The sequence below is a fragment of the Mesitornis unicolor genome, unplaced genomic scaffold (genome assembly GCF_000695765.1).
Source record: "Mesitornis unicolor isolate BGI_N332 unplaced genomic scaffold, ASM69576v1 scaffold29464, whole genome shotgun sequence".
NCBI classification, from domain to species: domain Eukaryota; kingdom Metazoa; phylum Chordata; class Aves; order Mesitornithiformes; family Mesitornithidae; genus Mesitornis; species Mesitornis unicolor.
This window is the reverse complement of record NW_010181346.1, coordinates 18,656-35,667: the sequence shown is the minus strand read 5'-3', so window position 1 is coordinate 35,667 and position 17,012 is coordinate 18,656. Positions and strand designations below refer to the sequence as shown.

The 17,012-nt window shown below is 39.3% G+C and overlaps 1 protein-coding gene across 1 annotated transcript in view; it reads right to left on the bottom strand.

Moving 5' to 3' along the window:
- Positions 1-1,456: 1,456 nt before the first annotated feature.
- The window catches only part of LOC104539792 (ras-related protein Rab-10-like), a gene marked incomplete at its 5' end in the record, with an annotated part of 28,597 nt that continues 13,041 nt past the window's right edge, over positions 1,457-17,012 (bottom strand). Inside the window, 2 exons of the mRNA XM_010183402.1 lie at positions 1,457-1,489; positions 13,806-13,907. Coding sequence (XP_010181704.1) covers positions 1,457-1,489; positions 13,806-13,907 — 135 coding nt within the window. The remainder of the gene's footprint in view (positions 1,490-13,805; positions 13,908-17,012) is intronic.

Sequence of the window (17,012 nt, the reverse complement as noted above, 5' to 3'; positions counted from 1 at the left end):
CAGGAAATTGTCACCATAAAACCATAAGCAGTGGTGGGGGGGACAACTCAGAATAATTCCTGAAACTATTCTTAAATGCATTTTGAATTGACTGGATTTGGTGTTGATTTCACAACACATTTATGCAGCAAGCAGTAAAATCTCTAGTGTGTATTTATTCCATTGCCAATAAAGTAATTTTTAAAGCATTTCAGATCATCATCAGTTCATGTCTATGCCAACATTTGAAATGGAGCTGTTCACAACAAACTGATGTTAGTATGAATCTGGTAACATGCTTTATACTGTAGCATACATAAACCAAATAAAACTCTCAGCATTATACGACAAGTTTCATGTGAAGCCACCACAATCAGTATTTCTTTTAAAACTCCCCTGCATTTGCATTTTCTTCCTACATGTCATTTGCCTTTCTATCAAAGGCCTGATTTTCATAATAAATATTTGCAAGTCCAATGGGAAACAATAGGAGACACAGTGATTGTTTCAGAATCCTGAATACCTTCCTCGGGGGTGAGGGGGCAAGGGGAAAGAGAACAAAGCTTTTGATATAGTTGCTGTCTGTGCATCTCATGTTTTGAAAGAGAACGCTATTCCTGTCTGATTGGCAAAATCCAGGCAATCTTTGCTTATGCAAGGTATGCTAAAAAGATCTGAGGGTCTTGTGTGAACATTCACCTTTTATCTTCTACTTCAGTGCAAAAGATGTCCTAATTTTTCCAGTCAAAACTCCTTATTTAACCTTTATTTATTCTAAAATTTCCATCAGTGGGAATTCGTGTGACACTATCATCCAGCCAGCTTTAGAGGGAACCAAATGAAAATAATGCTTTCAACTTGCATCCTATTTTCTAGTTGGGAAACCATGTCCAAACACACAGTGTTCCAGTTTGATGGAGGTTTTTTTGGTCTTTTCTAGTGAAAGTAGTGGTTTTTCCCCAGTGGCACACTCCTGTGAATGCAGTCTACAGTGAACATGCTCAGAAAAAAAAGCAGTTGTTTTGCTTCAGGAGAACAAAAAGATGCGAAGAGGAGAGCACTCATGGTGTTAGGTGAAGCACCCTACATCAGCCAGTAGGGGTGAGGCATCCTGCAAACATTTGCTGTTGCATGGGAACCTAAATATTTGCACCTCCCTAAGGTAGGCCAGTGATTCTATAGCACCCAAGCCACAAGTGGTAGAAAACGCTGCGAGAAGGATTAACGTATAGAAGGAAGTCCTATGTTTGAAATTCTGAGTAGTTATACAGAGGAAAAATTAAAATTACTGATAATTCTGACCCTCTTTTATAGATTTTCATTGTTACAAAGAGAAGGAGGAACTAAATGGAGACTCCAACTCTGAGAACAAGTAGCTAAACTTCTGTGAGCTCAGGACTGCTTCAAGTTCATCAGAGATCAATGGCTGAAGGCAAACCTGCAAAATTTGATCTATACAGAGGAAGTGAAATAAAGACTAACTTGGCTGAATCGTAAGATCTTCAACGACCTGAAAGAAAGTAGAAAGTAGGTCAAATTACTCAATTATGAATAAATGTATAGAACATGTATGGACAGCCCCAGAAAGATTAAAGTCCCAAAATGTTAGACAATTGAAATTTAAGTGTTGGAAAGATGCATAGTGAGAAGACCAAGGCAAAAATTGTTCTGTTATTTCATAGAGGGAGAAATCTATTTAATCATCATCTAATTACTGATGATGCTGAGATGCCAGTATCCTTAATGCCTTCTTTAACCTCAGTCTTCAATTTAAGAAGGCAAATCTGATTTCACTGCTGGCACCACTGATAAAATGGCTGGAAAAATGAAAAAAAAAAAAAAGGAAAATACTTAGGCAAAGTTAAAGATTTTTGGACTGACTGGACCTGATGAAACTCCCTTAGGGTTCAAGCAGTGTTAAAGCTGCTACTGATTCTCAAAGAGAATCAACAGAGAATGAGTAAGGTTCCAGAAAACTCAAAAAATATTGCATCTCTCTTAAAGAGTGGAAGGAATGAGATCTACAACCTGGTTAGCTGAAAACCTACTAAAAATTAGTAAGTCAACAGGTAATCGAACCATTTGTAAGCACCTAAAATATAAAGATACGAGAAGTTACAGCATGGATTTGTCAGTAACAAGTACTACTAGGTCAATCTAGTCTACTTCTACCAGATGGTAACAGGCTTTGTGGATAGGGTAGAAAAAGTGAGGATCATAGAGTTTTGTATAATGTGCTCTTAACTCCCCAGAATACGCCCTAGATAAGCATATAAAATGACTGCAAAATTATTTGGAAACAATTACTACTCCTGAGCTGAAAGGATACATTGAATGGGATTTCACTGAGATGTGTTGTGGATCCAGAAGTATTCAGTGCTTTCATCAACATCTCTGATGACTGAACGAAGTATGGTTCAGAAACCGTATCTACAGGAAGAGGTTCAACTCTGCTGAAGCACAGCATTACGATTCAGAAGGATCTTGGCAGACTGGAGAAACTGAAATGCCACCGAATAAGGAGAAGCAGAAGGTTCTACACATACAAAGGAATGATCGACTGCACAAGTATATACCAGTATAAAAAAGCAGTTCTTCAGAAAGGAGAGATTATGGATCTTGAGCAATGCTAGGCTACCTTGCATTATGCTGATGCTGGAATGCATGAAAATGCATGAATAGGAGTATCACAAATAAGGTAATGAAAAAATAATCCAGCCATTATTATTTAAACTGGAACAGTCTGCTGGGTTTTCAGGTCTGCACTCCAAGATAGTCGAGAACCAACTCAAAAATATCAAGAGGAGAGGAAAAATGGCAAAGGATTCCAAAACCCCAAACTACAAGGGCAATTAGAAGGGCCAGGAGTTCTCTGGCCTAAAGAGATCAGAGAGGGCAGGCAGAGGCATTCACTGCATCAAGAGGAAAGGGAGAATCTGCTTTCCATGTGTAGCAGTTAGGTGAGGTATTGGGAAACTTCCTGTTTGCCAAACCAGTTAAGTAAGGACTGTGCACCACTCAGGGACCGTAAAATCTCCATCAGTGCAGGTCTCTAAATGTCCTCCTGCGATACAGCAGGGCCAGCTGATCCAAGGCTGAGATAAGCAAAGGAACTAGACAGCCTCTCAAAATGCCTTCCAGCACTGTTTTCTTCCTCTGCTATGGCTGTAACTAAGGTTGAGATTATCCCCTGTTCCTTGTTTTCAGGTTTTGTTCTAAATTCTAGCTTACGTGACTGCCCATGATGAGTAGTCTCAGGAGTGGCTGTAAATATGTAGCCCTTCCCATCCTTTCGCACCCCTTCTGCAAGCATGCTAAATTGCCTGGTGGCACAGTCACCCGGGAGTATGCTCAGGTGCATTAGGTCTCATGTGCTGCAGAAAGCATTTTCCAGTCGAGCTCACTGTCTCAAGACCAAATTTAATCATTATTTGATATTATGACAATCTGCAAATTATGTATTTGATATCATGACAACCTGCAAACAGCGCTCAGAAAAGCAGCAGGTGTATTTCAGGAGGGCAGTGACACTCCAGAACAACAATCTAGGAGAGTTAGCCATCCTGGATGTGCTGGGACAGCTCACAACACAATTTTGCACATTATTATTATTATTCATTCACAAATGGTGATAAAACAATTACATTTAATAATCAGCAAGGACCACAGCTCCCAGACAAAAAAGACAAAATAATCACCACAATTTTTCAGATTTCCCAGCTTGTGTTTCCTTTGTGCATGTCCTGCAGGCTTGATTTGTGTTCTCTTTGCTTTTGATTAAAGAAAAATAAACTGGCGTTCTGATTCTGCCCTCATTTAAATTTAAATAAAATCTGACACCCTCCACTGAAATTAAAGATCTTACATACCAGTATAAAACAGATCTAAACGAGCAGAATCAGATACCTGATGTATTTATCCTTTAAATAAATAACATAAATATCTCACAATATCAAACAAGAACTGCATACCCTTTTAATACTGTGATCATTTACAAGAAAAGGAACATTTCAAAATGCAGGTATGCTGCCAACACCTGCGTGAATTATATTATAGAATGATGAAAGTTCATATTAGCAACATAATTAATTACTCCTGGATGCACTCTGTTGGTCCACACTTTCTGCCTTCTAAGGAAAGTTCATCAGCAACATACTGATCTTGCACATGGCTTATTCTTTCCTCTCAGCCCTCACCTTTGCAGCCTCCATGTTCAAGGGTATTCAAGTAACATGTATGATTCTGAAATGGATATAAAAAGAGCAAAACCAAAAATTCCCAGAAAATTGTCTTAGGGGACTGCAGTAAGTATCAGCTACTTAATGAGAAGTTATCTGGGGGACAGCATAAGTGATTTGATATATCAGGAGGTTGCCTGTGCGATGATGTCGATGTTCATTACATTACAAATCTGGTAGAAGTAACCCGGAAAAAAAAAGTAAAGGCAGGTTTTTTAATAATAGAAAATTAGTGCACTTTGATTTCATTTCTGGAAACATTTGTATGCAAATGCAGCCATCCTGTGATGCATCTAATAATTCCAAAGTCAGATAACTGTTTTAACCTCACATTAAAAATATGAAAATATAATATAAACATATAAAAACATTTGGCAACAAAGTTTCTGTAATACAAAGGATGGCTAAATACTGTGTTTTGGGATTACAGGCTCACTTTTAAAATCTTGTATATTCCTTTGCAACAGCTAATGTTTTCTGAGGAGAAAATGGAACATGAAACAGGATTTCAGAATGCACAGCAGGTTCTCTTCTTACTTTCATTTAGAGCCACAACATCTAAGTCATATAATAAACAGGATTTCTGTAAAACAAACAAAAGCAAACACTTAATTAAGATAACTAGAACTCAACAGTTGAAAAGCTTGAATTTTCACATATTTTAATATGTAAAAGATTTGGTGGGGTCACTGGATATAGTTTTCCTTTGAATATTTAATTTAAAAATTGCAGTTCTCTAATAAATTAGATGGAGACTGATGCCCATGCAAGTTCCAGCTTGGTGTATTTACATTCTTTAGCTGCCTCAAACATCTCTCCTAACTCTGAAGGTGACAGATGACAGAACGTGTCTCTTGAGGAGACACTACAAACCATATGAACGGATCCTGGAAACCCTTACTCACATGAATTGTTCTAAATGTACAGGTTCTTCTGTTGACTATACCAATTTTCACTAATTTGCAGTTAAGTACACTAATCTCTGAAGTATTGAGCACGGAGTGCAAAAATCCAGTTGAAGGAATAGGAATACAGAACATCGGTACCCATTAAAAAAAGGCATAGGCTATTAATTCTTCTATAAAGGACATAAACTTGTTTTGTGAAATTCACTACAAATTTTCTTGGCTCCATTTAATAATCAGGAATACCCCCAAATGGAAACAACTGAGTCTTTATCAAGATAAACTATCAAAATAGCACTCCACCCTTGTAAAACATTTAGGTACTGATTGCAAAAGCAGATTAAAAAAAAGAAAACACAGCAAAATCAGGACTCTTCCTTTCAGCAATAAACTCAAGTAGATAATGAGCACTGACCAGAGAAACAATCGAGCCCAGTTGTGCAATACAGCAGGAGTACATGTTGCAATCCTGCCCTCTAAAACTATGAACACTGAACCCTGAACTCAGGCACAAAGACATTGAGAATATTGTCACATGCCTAGGGAAAATAATGTCCTAACTTCACTGCTTGCCATTCTGCTGCCTGCTTCTTGGCAGGTTTACCAAGTACGTAATGATACACAGAGGAGTAAGCACAACCACTGGATTCACCACATTCCTCTCTCAACCCAAACCCAACAGCCATAAACAACCATTTCTGACAATAAAGAGGAGCTTCCAAAGAGGACAGCCATCTGAGCTGCAACTCATGAAATTCAAAGCACAGGGGAAAAAAAAGGCAGAGGAAAAGAAAGGCATCATGTAGCACAATGCTAATCGTGGTTCAGAACTGAGAACTTACACACATCATGTCACAGGGTAGTCAAACATTGACTACATCCAGAAAGGTTCACCTAAAATCACTCGGCTGAATCAAAACGAGGGGAAAACAAAAGGTTCCCCCACATTACAAGAACTCTTACACCTCTTTGACTGAGAATATTTAATACTCTCTAAAATTCTGGAGAAGACGTGTGAAGTTTGTTTCCTGTAGCCATAGTTTTAGCTCTCCCAGCGTGCTGGCTGTCCTGTGCCAGGGTCATCCTCAGGAGGAGACTGGCTGAGCCCCTTCCTCCCGGGGCTGCAGGGGCCCAGGGAGGCGTCCACAGTGCACGTTGCTGGGGGAGATGATGAAACACCTGGGAAGGGATCAGAAGTGGTGGACAGAGGCAGGAGCAGAGGGCAGGAAAGGTACCGTAGTGTCTAACCTCAGGATGGATGCTGAAGCTGTCATCAATAAAATTATTAACACTTACTGTTCAGACTCTAGGGTACTGGAAGATCGTGACTTACTGATTTAAGGAATTACTTGTCATTAGTCACATATAAATAACGTATGAAGAACTACAGCATGTGCACTTCTATTTGGTTTTTTTTGTTGGAGTGACAAGTACCAACAGACATAACATTTTTATTACCCTTGAGAGTGCGCACAAATTCCAACATGCAGCTTCATAACTTCTGATTTAATTTTTTTACACAGTTGTGTAATGTGCTTGAGTACAGGCCATTATGATTTGTGGCTAGGTGGAGACAGCATTTGATACCCTCCAAGCACAGACCATAAATGTAAAGTATGAAGACCTTCTTACAAGAGGGAGCAAGACAGACTCAAAAGTACAAAACCATAACCTTGTCATCTCAAGGAACCAGACACCACTCTGGTTTAGAGATAAGATTCTGAAGGGGGAAACAAAAAGCTTTGGAAGATAACAATACAATAAGAAATTTTAATTCACTCTGAGACCAAGAAATAACACCGAGCACTGATTACTGTGGACACCAAGTAGGTTTTGTTTTACCCTTGCTTTTTCTTCAGAAGAAAAGAATTCAGTTTAAGTAGTAAAAGAGTTCTAGAAAAACCCCTGTTTGAACAACTGCAGAATTCAGGTTTCACTTACTTTAGAGGACATTTGAGTGGGTTGCAGGTTATGGCTAACTTCATGCTTTCAGCTGAAGGGGAGAAACTTGCATGTTGCTTCAATACTGAAGATGATTATTTGACGGTATTTTACTACTTTAGTACTTTTGAGTGGTGACTAAGCTGTTCATGTATTTTTAGCAAGGATCCTCAGTACTATCAGTGATGAAGAATGGTGAAATACATTTGACAATGAAATGGTTATTATAATCTGTAAAATCATTATCTGACAGTAGTTCATCAACAAATTAGCCAGGACAGAAAGACAAGAACCACCTCTCCACAAATAAAGAAGAGGTAATTGTTTGTTTTAAAAGCCAATTAAAAGTTGAGGACTTTCAAGAATTGTTTCAGTTTGGTAAGACTATTCCATACAGGATCTTCATCAAGCAAATAAAGGCCTGGGATTCATTTAAGGAAATGTGCTATACACACACTTAAAAAGCACACATTCATAACCTGCAGAGATACTACCAGTACTGCATAAAGCGGAAGGCACAATCAAGCAGTCCCACGTAGTGCTCTACTTGAGCCAAGCCTCGGAGGAGGTGGGGCTCCCTCCTCTCCTGAAATTACAGCAGGGAGGTATGCAAATCCCTCCCACTGTCGGGAACAAGGCGGGCAGCATTCCTCCTCCAGGGCTCCCTGAACACCAGCGCCTGCAGCTCTCATTTCAGCCCAGCCTGCTGGAACTCACTCCCCCACAAGCCAGCCAACAAACAGCAGAAAACTTCGAAAAGGCGAGAAGTGCCAAAAATGGTACCAAGAAGCTCAGATTTCCACTTCAGCATCTTGGGCAAAGTGGGGTTTTGAAAATACCGTCAGAGACACAGATGCCGCTCCACCCTGCAGTGATTTCAGCAAGACACTGAAGCCTCCTGCTATCAAATACTAGTTTTTCCTGTTGAATAGCACAGCAGACATGTCTCACCTCACAGGCAGGCATCTGTTTAAGCTGGTTTTAAACTCCCTGCTGAATCAGTGGAGAAAATGAGACAGGATGAACTGCTCTCCACAGCCGGTTCTCTCCCCTCTCCAGTTTGTATCAATGCTGTGCAATAGATACCCAACTTCTATACACAGGAATTGTGAAGAGATGGCTGAGATATCAACTATTTTTCACCCTTTTTTTAATTAGCGAAAGAAGCCAAGTTGATATAAAAAGGGAAATATAAAAAAATACGGGAAGCTTTTTGAATGGCTTCTAATGGACTAAATTTATAAATCACAGTGAAGATCAGCTGTCCATTCCTTGCTGGAAAACTGCTCGGATTAGCAGTGTCATACCAAGTCGGATTCACCTACTCTGGCACCACTTCTTGGTATTTTGATACTGCTTTAGTTATTTTGGAGGTGGGATTCACTGTGGGTTTGGAAGAATTTTATGCTATACATTTCAATGCCTTCAAGAGAGGCAGACCTGCAGTGCCTGTGGTGAGACTATGGGCTTTAGAGAAACAAGCAGAAGCAACTGTAACTGAAGTTACTATTATTTATAACTTCTTGAAATTCTGGGGATTTTTATTCTCTCTGATGACAAAATTACCATACTTAATGACCATTCTTAATGAATGCAGCCATTTTGTTTATATGTGATAGCTGACAAAGACCGGCAAAGCACGGCAGAGAACTTCATGCAACCAAACTCATGGGACTTGGGTGCCTGCACTGCCAGTAGAGATAGCTCAGTTACCAAGATCAGTCCTGCCATCTTCCCTGTATTCAGTAATTCAAATTACTTGTTCAAAATGCAAGAAGGTCTTCTCGTAATAAGAACAGGCAGAACAGGACACAAGCAGTGTCCAGGAAGAGCTAGGGATATATTAGCAGGGAAAGCGATCACAGGGTGGACAGGGACAGGAGAGGAGGACATGGGGTCAGGTATAGCAGGACCTAACTGCTGGGGATGAAGCCCTTGCTCCCACAGTCTGCTGCTCCACAATGCCTACACATCTAACCCGCTGGCAAAGCGTGAGTCTCTATCTCCCTCTTCTGTTAATACCACATAGATTATAGCACTGTTGCACTGCGATGAGTTACTTCACAAACTTGAGAAGACAGCTGTGCTGTTACTCTAAGGTTCCTGAACCCTACAGATCAGCACAAACTCTATTTAAGAGAGGAATCCAGCTTCAAAGTCAAGATCTTGCAGAATCAGAAAATGCCAGAAGTAAGTCAAGTGTGTAACATGCCTTTGGTCTCCTGGAGTTCAATTTATTTAACTTCAGTCATAACGGAACCATATAGAGTGAGATATGAAGTTGTTATAACCAATGGAGAGAGAAAGGCACCCCCAGAAGACAATTTTATCCTAAAAAGATGCATCCCTTTTCATTCAATAGAGATTATTCCAGACATCCACCGGTCATGTAGATTTTAGCTGGCTAAGGTTGCATGCTAAGATGAATCTCATCCCCTACACTCAAATGTTGTGATTAAGTTTTGACTTACATTACCTAATTATATGCTCCTGTTTCTAGAAGAATATCTGGCTCATTCGATGTCCAGAACAGATTTTTCTTTTTTTTTAATTAAACAAGATGATAGTGTAGATGATTATGCCCTACATTGCACCAGCGCTGACTTGGTACCATTTATCTTCTTTGCTTTAAGCTCTGTACCTTGGTTCCCATGTCTGCAATGCTGAATATACTATCCAATGTTACTAAGAAGGTTATGAAGATAAAAATCTAAACTAGATCTAAAATATAGGATTATGAGCATTATGAAAAACCTCATGAAGAAATTAATATTCTGTGGTTAGCACAAGATAAATAAAGGGCAAAAAAAGCCTGGGGCTCCGTGCATGACTGAGGATAATAAAGAAACACTGAGTGTGCACTGCTGGAGACACAGGAATCTTTTGGACAAACAACTCCATGAACGCTGGCAATAACGAGATCCGATTTCCTATGGGTTTCGGTCTTGCAGTGAATTAAATTTGATATTCCCAGTGCAAGCTCCAGCTGGAGTGGCTGGTTGAAGCATTTTTCAGTCTCTCCATGCAGCCTTCTCTGTCTAATAATGTATGAACTAATGCTGGAGACTCTTCTTCTGCAGAGTACTCTGCCTCTCCTCCACCCAGCACCTTATTTCCAAGGAACTCCTCAGGAGCTTACTTATCTTTTAGCTTGACCTGCCAAATGTGTTTAAAATCAGCCAGCAAGCCCCAAAGGTGCTTTAGAAGCAAAGGAATGGGGGACACAGTGTAATCTCAAAAGTACTGTTGCCATAGGAAAGGAAGGTAAAGAGATGAAGGAAGGACAGCACTGAGGCCAGCTGCTACTTCTGAATGTTCATCTCAAATGGCATCCAGCTGTTAAACATTAAATGCTACTCTCAACAGCACAGGGAAAGGTCTTAAATGGATTCTGACTGTTCCTTGCTCAGCAGATATATGTTTATTTAATATTATACTAAAATAATCTTAGTAGACAATCACTCTTGGGAGGTAGGCAGAACATAAGTTTTGATTAGTTTTACAGCAGTCTTCAGAAAAGGGCAAAAACTTCTTTTTCTCCCTTTTTTTAAAATACAGTGCCCCTCCTGCTGCTGCTAGTTTAGAAACATACCAACCACCACACCCACAAAGAAAGAAATACAAAGGCTTGTAATACATTTTTTTTAAAGCTAGTTGAGAAGAGTCCTGTTCACCAGCCATGAAACCAGACAACACCAAAGTGCAAATGCTAACTGCATTCTGAGTGGGGTTTTTTTGAGGTTTGGTTGGTTTTTGAGGACTGACTTACAAGTAAAAACAGTTCACCGGCAGCCAGAAGCATGGTTAAGGAACAGCTGCCATCTATTAATGAACAGGTTTAGGCATGTCTGAGGCTGATAAGAATTGTGAATAAATAAAACACTGATGTTATTTGTCAGCAAGTCTAAGCAAACCTCTGGAATAAGTAGTGCCATTAACATTCATTTTCTACAGCCTTTCTAATACAATTAAATCAGTTGTTATTAACTGATTGGTCTGAAAATTGTGAGTTCTGTAAGCTGTCAAATAACATTTGATTGTTTTAATGAGCCTACCCGTGTACATTACAGCTGTAGGATTGAGACCCAGCACAGAATGGCAGAGATGATCAATAACTGAAAGGTTAAGCAGCTCTTCAGCTATCTGAATTGCTGGGATACATAAGTTTTCTCCCTTCCTTAAGCCCACTACAAGTAAATCCACATAAGAAAAGACAGGAAAATGCAGCAAAATAATGACAACACAAACTTGCTGCTTTTTTTTTTCCTGTCTGACACATTTTAATGTGTTTTTTTTTCCCAATCCTCCACTGAACCACAACTTGTTCTAAATTTCAAGAGAATCAACAGTTACAGAGCTCTGTAACTCCAGACACTGATCATCCCCATCTGCAGGAGTGCTTGAACAAGAGCGTGTATAAAGAATCCTGGATTTCCTCAGATTAATACGGCCTACTGCAATGCATCTGAACATGGTCTACTGCCTGCGAGCCTGCCCTGCCTATCTATCTTACTTCTGAATGACCTCAATACACTTCCCAAAAGCAGGATTGTAATAAGCTTTTCCAGGGAGTTCCTTAAAGTGAGTTTCCTCTATGGGATGGGTAAAGCAATGGCATGCTTCCACTGGAGCATCCCATCAGTCTGAGACAGGCGGTCCTACACAGAAGTAAGCAAGCCCTATATCCTGCTACCTCAGACATAGGTGTCCTGGGCCACAGTGCTGTGCAAAGCTGTATCTTCTTTTTACAATCAGCAAGGATGTTATTTTACCACTACAGAATGGTTGTATGACTGAAGAAATCTCCGACTGGCATCTATCATGTCATTTCTCACAGTCACTAGTCACACTTCCTACCGCATTTTCCCTTTTCCAAAATTTCACCAGTTAGAAGAAGTTAAAATTCAAGTACTACATTCAGATTTCACAGTTTTGTGAACAAGCAAATTATTTTGTCGAACCTGAAAACCATGATGAAACTGTATGGTAGATTTATTTTTTTTTATTGTGAACTCTTTCTTATCAGGCCAGTGGCAAAACCTATTGGGCTAAAAGAGTCCTCGTTTAAATCAACAAATGCATTTCGCTAAAAATGGCAAATTATACACCTAAGTAATGATACGTGATGCCCCATCAGAGATTGCAAATATTTCCAGATAAGGGGAAACGTTACTACAGATAAACCTGACAAATTTGCATGGACGTACTTTCCAAACACACGTACATGCATGCAGAGCGTACCACTGCATTCTCAAGCAGCTTTAATTAAAGCCATGCAGCAGCGTAACATTTCCAACATGGTCTGAATTTGTTTGCATGTCCACACTACAAAATCAATGAATTTTCATGAAGATGAGTAGGAATACTAAAATTCTACTTTAAAGTAAAGTAAGTAACTTATTTTTAAGTAAAATAAGTGCAGGCAATCTTAAAGTGAGAAACACCCAAACATCATTTCTGCACGCTGCAGAGAATTCTCTCAGGTCTTACCCACGTGCAGTGTGCAGAAATGCTCACTTCACATATATTTGTCTTTGCAACAGTTATGATCATAGCTACTGTTTTGTAGTTTTCATGTTTCATACTAACAAACACATTCTCTATTTACAGTAGACAATGTATTTTTCATTTGCAAGAAAATCAGAGTTCTCTTATTTCAGACTTTTTGCCAACTATTCAAGGACCTGCCATTATCCCCTTGTTCTAAATGATATTTCACTGACTGCTGAGTTGCTGAGCTTCACTTTCATGCTAAAGTGATCAATTTATTTTTTTTCTCCCCCAACATAACCAACGATAGTTTGTTATTGTATAATAGGTCAGGGCCTTGATTTAGAAGCAGTCCAACCCTGAGCTATTATTCTGGCCATCTCCTATGGCTACTTAATAAAAACACTGCTACTTGTGACTTTGTCAGTAATTTTGCTCATTTATCTTTATTATGACTTCAAGAGTATTCGGAATGGAAGGCTAGTTTTGTATAACTAATATTGGTGATGAATAGCAATGATAATGCATTGCATGAAGAACATCCATTAGTGTCTAAAATAATATTCTACTGTCTAAAAATAAATTGCTACGCAAAACATTTTCAGAGCTAATTAACAATAATTCAGTCCTACAAAAGCATTGTAACTCTGAGGAGTAAGGACCCTTAAGCCAACACACTTGAGGCAGTTAAGAGATGCTGACTCTGACAGCTACAATATTGACTCTACCACTAATTAAGTCAAATCTCTAGGTCCTAATAACTTCAAAAGTGTGAGCATAAACCATCTAAACAAACAGTTATGAACTTTGGATAAAACATTTGATTGCTGAACATAAAAAGTCCATTTATTCCATCAGCATTCAGCATCTTCTCCGTGTGCGTATTTTGCAGAAACCTACAGGACAAAGGAATCTTCCTGGCACAGAAGTGGAATTACTGCAGAGCTATTAACCCCTCCCTTCAAGAAAAGCATGGGAAAGACAGCCACAAATAGAGTCTTCCTGAATTTTCACCTTGTCTTTGAACTGTATTTTACCTGCTTCCCTCTTCTGTTGTTCTCTTCTCCCACATTCTCTTCTTCAACCCCACATTCCTCCTCTATACGTATACAGCTACAGGATCCCACCCAAAATACAACTCCATAATGCAAAACCAGCACTGCTTAGCTAAACCTCTTGTATTTACAGCCTTGTTTACCCAATCTGTCAAGAAAAACCTCTCATTTTCTTTCTGCTCAGAAAAGGAGCCTACCTTTTCCAGGATTTCCTTAGTCAAGACTGAGAATGCGTCCTCAATGTTCATGTTATCTTTAGCACTGGTTTCAAAAAAGTGTATTCCATGTTCCCAAGCAAGCTGAAAAACAAATGTAGGCAATGGGACGAACAGTCTTTAGAAAAAAACACTTCCGAATACTAACAGCAAGCGATATGGAGGTGTCCTGACAGCGTCTAACATGCTATATAAACACTGATTAAGTAAATGTCACCTCAGCAAAGTATTCTGTATTCATCCTCAGTTTATAAATTTCAGGTAACTCTTAAAACATTCTTCTTAAATTTTTGCATTTTCAAAACAGCTTTTTTAACCTATCTTTACTTGTAAATAAGAATAAACTCTAGTGAGTCTGTTCTCAATGTTTTGATTTGTTTGGAAAATGAACTGTCTCCTAGGCAATTACTTAGAGGAAACTAATGGAGTGCCTGCAGAAAAGTGATAGATAAATAAAAGTAGATAGATAAAATAAAGTGATAGATAAAATAGATAAAAATGTGACAAAAACTGTAGAAAAAGAGGTATGATGAAATACAAAGAGAGAGAGAGAGAGAGAAGCACAGAGATAGCAGGCAAGCAAAAAACAGATATATGCAAAAATGGTAATAGGAGAAGAGAAAAAATACTTTGGAAAAAAAGGCAGAATAGACTTTACATTGATTGATTTTATTTAATTTACTCCTATTCTCTTATTTCCAGTGTACTTCCCTTATAGATAGCCTAGAGATATGTTGGCATAAGGAAAAAAACAACCAACAAAATTCATAGCTTTTTAAGGCACTAAACTTTTTCTAATTTATATGCTTAAACACATGGAGAAAAACAAAAACATTTGCACTGTTGTCTCCCAAGAGAAGGGGCCAAGGTAGGAACAGTATCTGTCAGAACTACATAGTGGGTTAGTCTGTTTGTCCCTTTTGCAAAGGATCTCTTCCCAGCACACATCTGGAAATGATGATCCCAGGCAAAGAAAATACCCTGCTGCTTATAACGTACAGAAAATCCTGTTCTTAATGACCACTGAAAGATTTATTTGGAAGGCTCTCCATAATGAAAAAAAGTCTAATACTGGCAGTTATGTTTGATTTCAATGAGCTCTAGAAGTAACAAATCAATGTTTGTACAACAATTCCAAAATCAGACATGAAGGTACAAGAATTTGACTTCACAATTTTAGTCAAAATATAATAAAGGTTATATTAAAGGTAGGGGGGGGGAAAAGGGAAAATGGTCTCTTTTCCAAAATGTTGTAAGAAAATGAAATTTTAAAAAAGAAGATGAGATCTGGACTGTTTCTTAAGACAGACTGCTTCATATGGGATTCTAAAACTCCATCTGACTGCTGTGAACTGCTTTCAGTATTGCTGCAGCTTGTTACAGAAAGTTAAGATCATTTGACTGTTGCCAACTGTGAATGCAAAACGATGATGCATAATGGTTCATAAAGAAAAATACAGGTAATAAAAAATACTGGGCTGATAAAAAGCAGAAGAGTGGTTTGCAGGTTATAAAGTACACAGAACGTATTATTAAATATTCCTTTTTTTCTTTCTTGTGTCACATAACAGATTCCTAGAGGCTACTTATGTGCAAACTGATGAACACAAACCATCTTCATCATGGAATTACAGAAATCATTTGGAAAGAATTACAGAAATCATTTTGAAAGATAACCCCACACGAAATGGGACTACTGGCCACATGATATGGAGTCAGCCATGACACTGCCTACCTGAGTCTTGAAATCCACTAATTTTATAACCTTTGCAGACTCCATGGCTGTATCACCCTCCTAGTGCAACTGGTTCTCCTTATCTTACCAGCTGAACCTCCCAAGCCAGGACTTGTGATTGCTGCCTCTTGCTTTATTGTCTGTCTCTACTGAGAAGAGTCTGTTTAGTCACTCCTCTAAGTACACTTCAATGTTGTAGACCAATAACTGCTCCTGAGCCTCCTTTTTACCTACCTTCCTCAGTTCTCCTCATGGATTACTGGTACTAGACCCCAATCATCTTTGGAGCTGTCTGCTGCACCCTCTGCAGTTTCTCAATGCCCTTTCTGAAATGGGGGATTCAAAGCTCAACACAATATTCCATGTTGCCTTGTCAATACTAAGCAGAGGGATTAATAATCTTCCCAGATCTACCATCTATTATCCTTTTGATGTAGCCAAGCATACTTTTAAGCAATGAGAGAACACTTGACTTGCATTCAGGTTGGTATTCATTGTAACCCGCTGGTCTTTTGCAGCAGGGCAGTAACTCGTGCCCGGGATTATTCCGTCCCAGGTGTAAATCTCAGCACTTCTTACTGGATTTCATGCTGCTTCTGTTGGCCTAGCTCTCAAGTTATCAAGGTCCTGCAGAATTGGTGTTCTCCCACTTGGTGTGCCAGTCACACCCCTAACCTCATGTCACATGCAAATCTCCTTGTATCATCAGCCAGATCACTAATGAAGATGTTGAACAAAGTGAGCCCTTCTACACACCCCTGATGTACTCTGCTTATCACTAATTACCAACACACAGCCTTCAGTTGCCTCCCCTTGCCCCTGGTAGTCCAGCCAATTTTCAGTCCACCTAATGGTCCACTTCTCCAGCCCACATTTCCTAGCTTCCAGGTGCAGATGCCATGGGAGAAGGTGACAAAAACCTCATTAGATTCAAGATATATCACAACCACTGCCCCTCCCTTGTCCACACAGTCATTTCCTGGCATCACAGAAGGCAGTCAAGGTGGTAAAGCACAATTTGCGCTCTGTTGACTATTTCAGATTATTTTTGCGTCCTTTATGTCCTTGGAAAAGGATCTGATGACAACATGCTCCGTGATCCTTCCACCGACTGAAGCAAGGCTGACTGCAGTACCCTGACCCCTCTTCCTTGCCTTTTTTAAAGACAGGTGTCATGCTGGCTACTTTGTAGTCAGCAGGGATCTCTCTCAACCACTGTGATTCTTCAGACATTTCTTTGACAGACAGTGGCCCAAATCCCATCGATCAGCTATTTCAGCACAACTGGGTGGAGCTCATCATGTCTATGGATGCAGCAAACTTTCCTAAGCAGTTTCTAATTCAATGCTTTCCCACTGCTGCTTGACCTGCTCCTTCCCAAACCACACCAATACATGCAGAGGTCTGGGAGCAAGCTCCATCTGTGAAGACCAATGCAAAAGAAATATAAAATA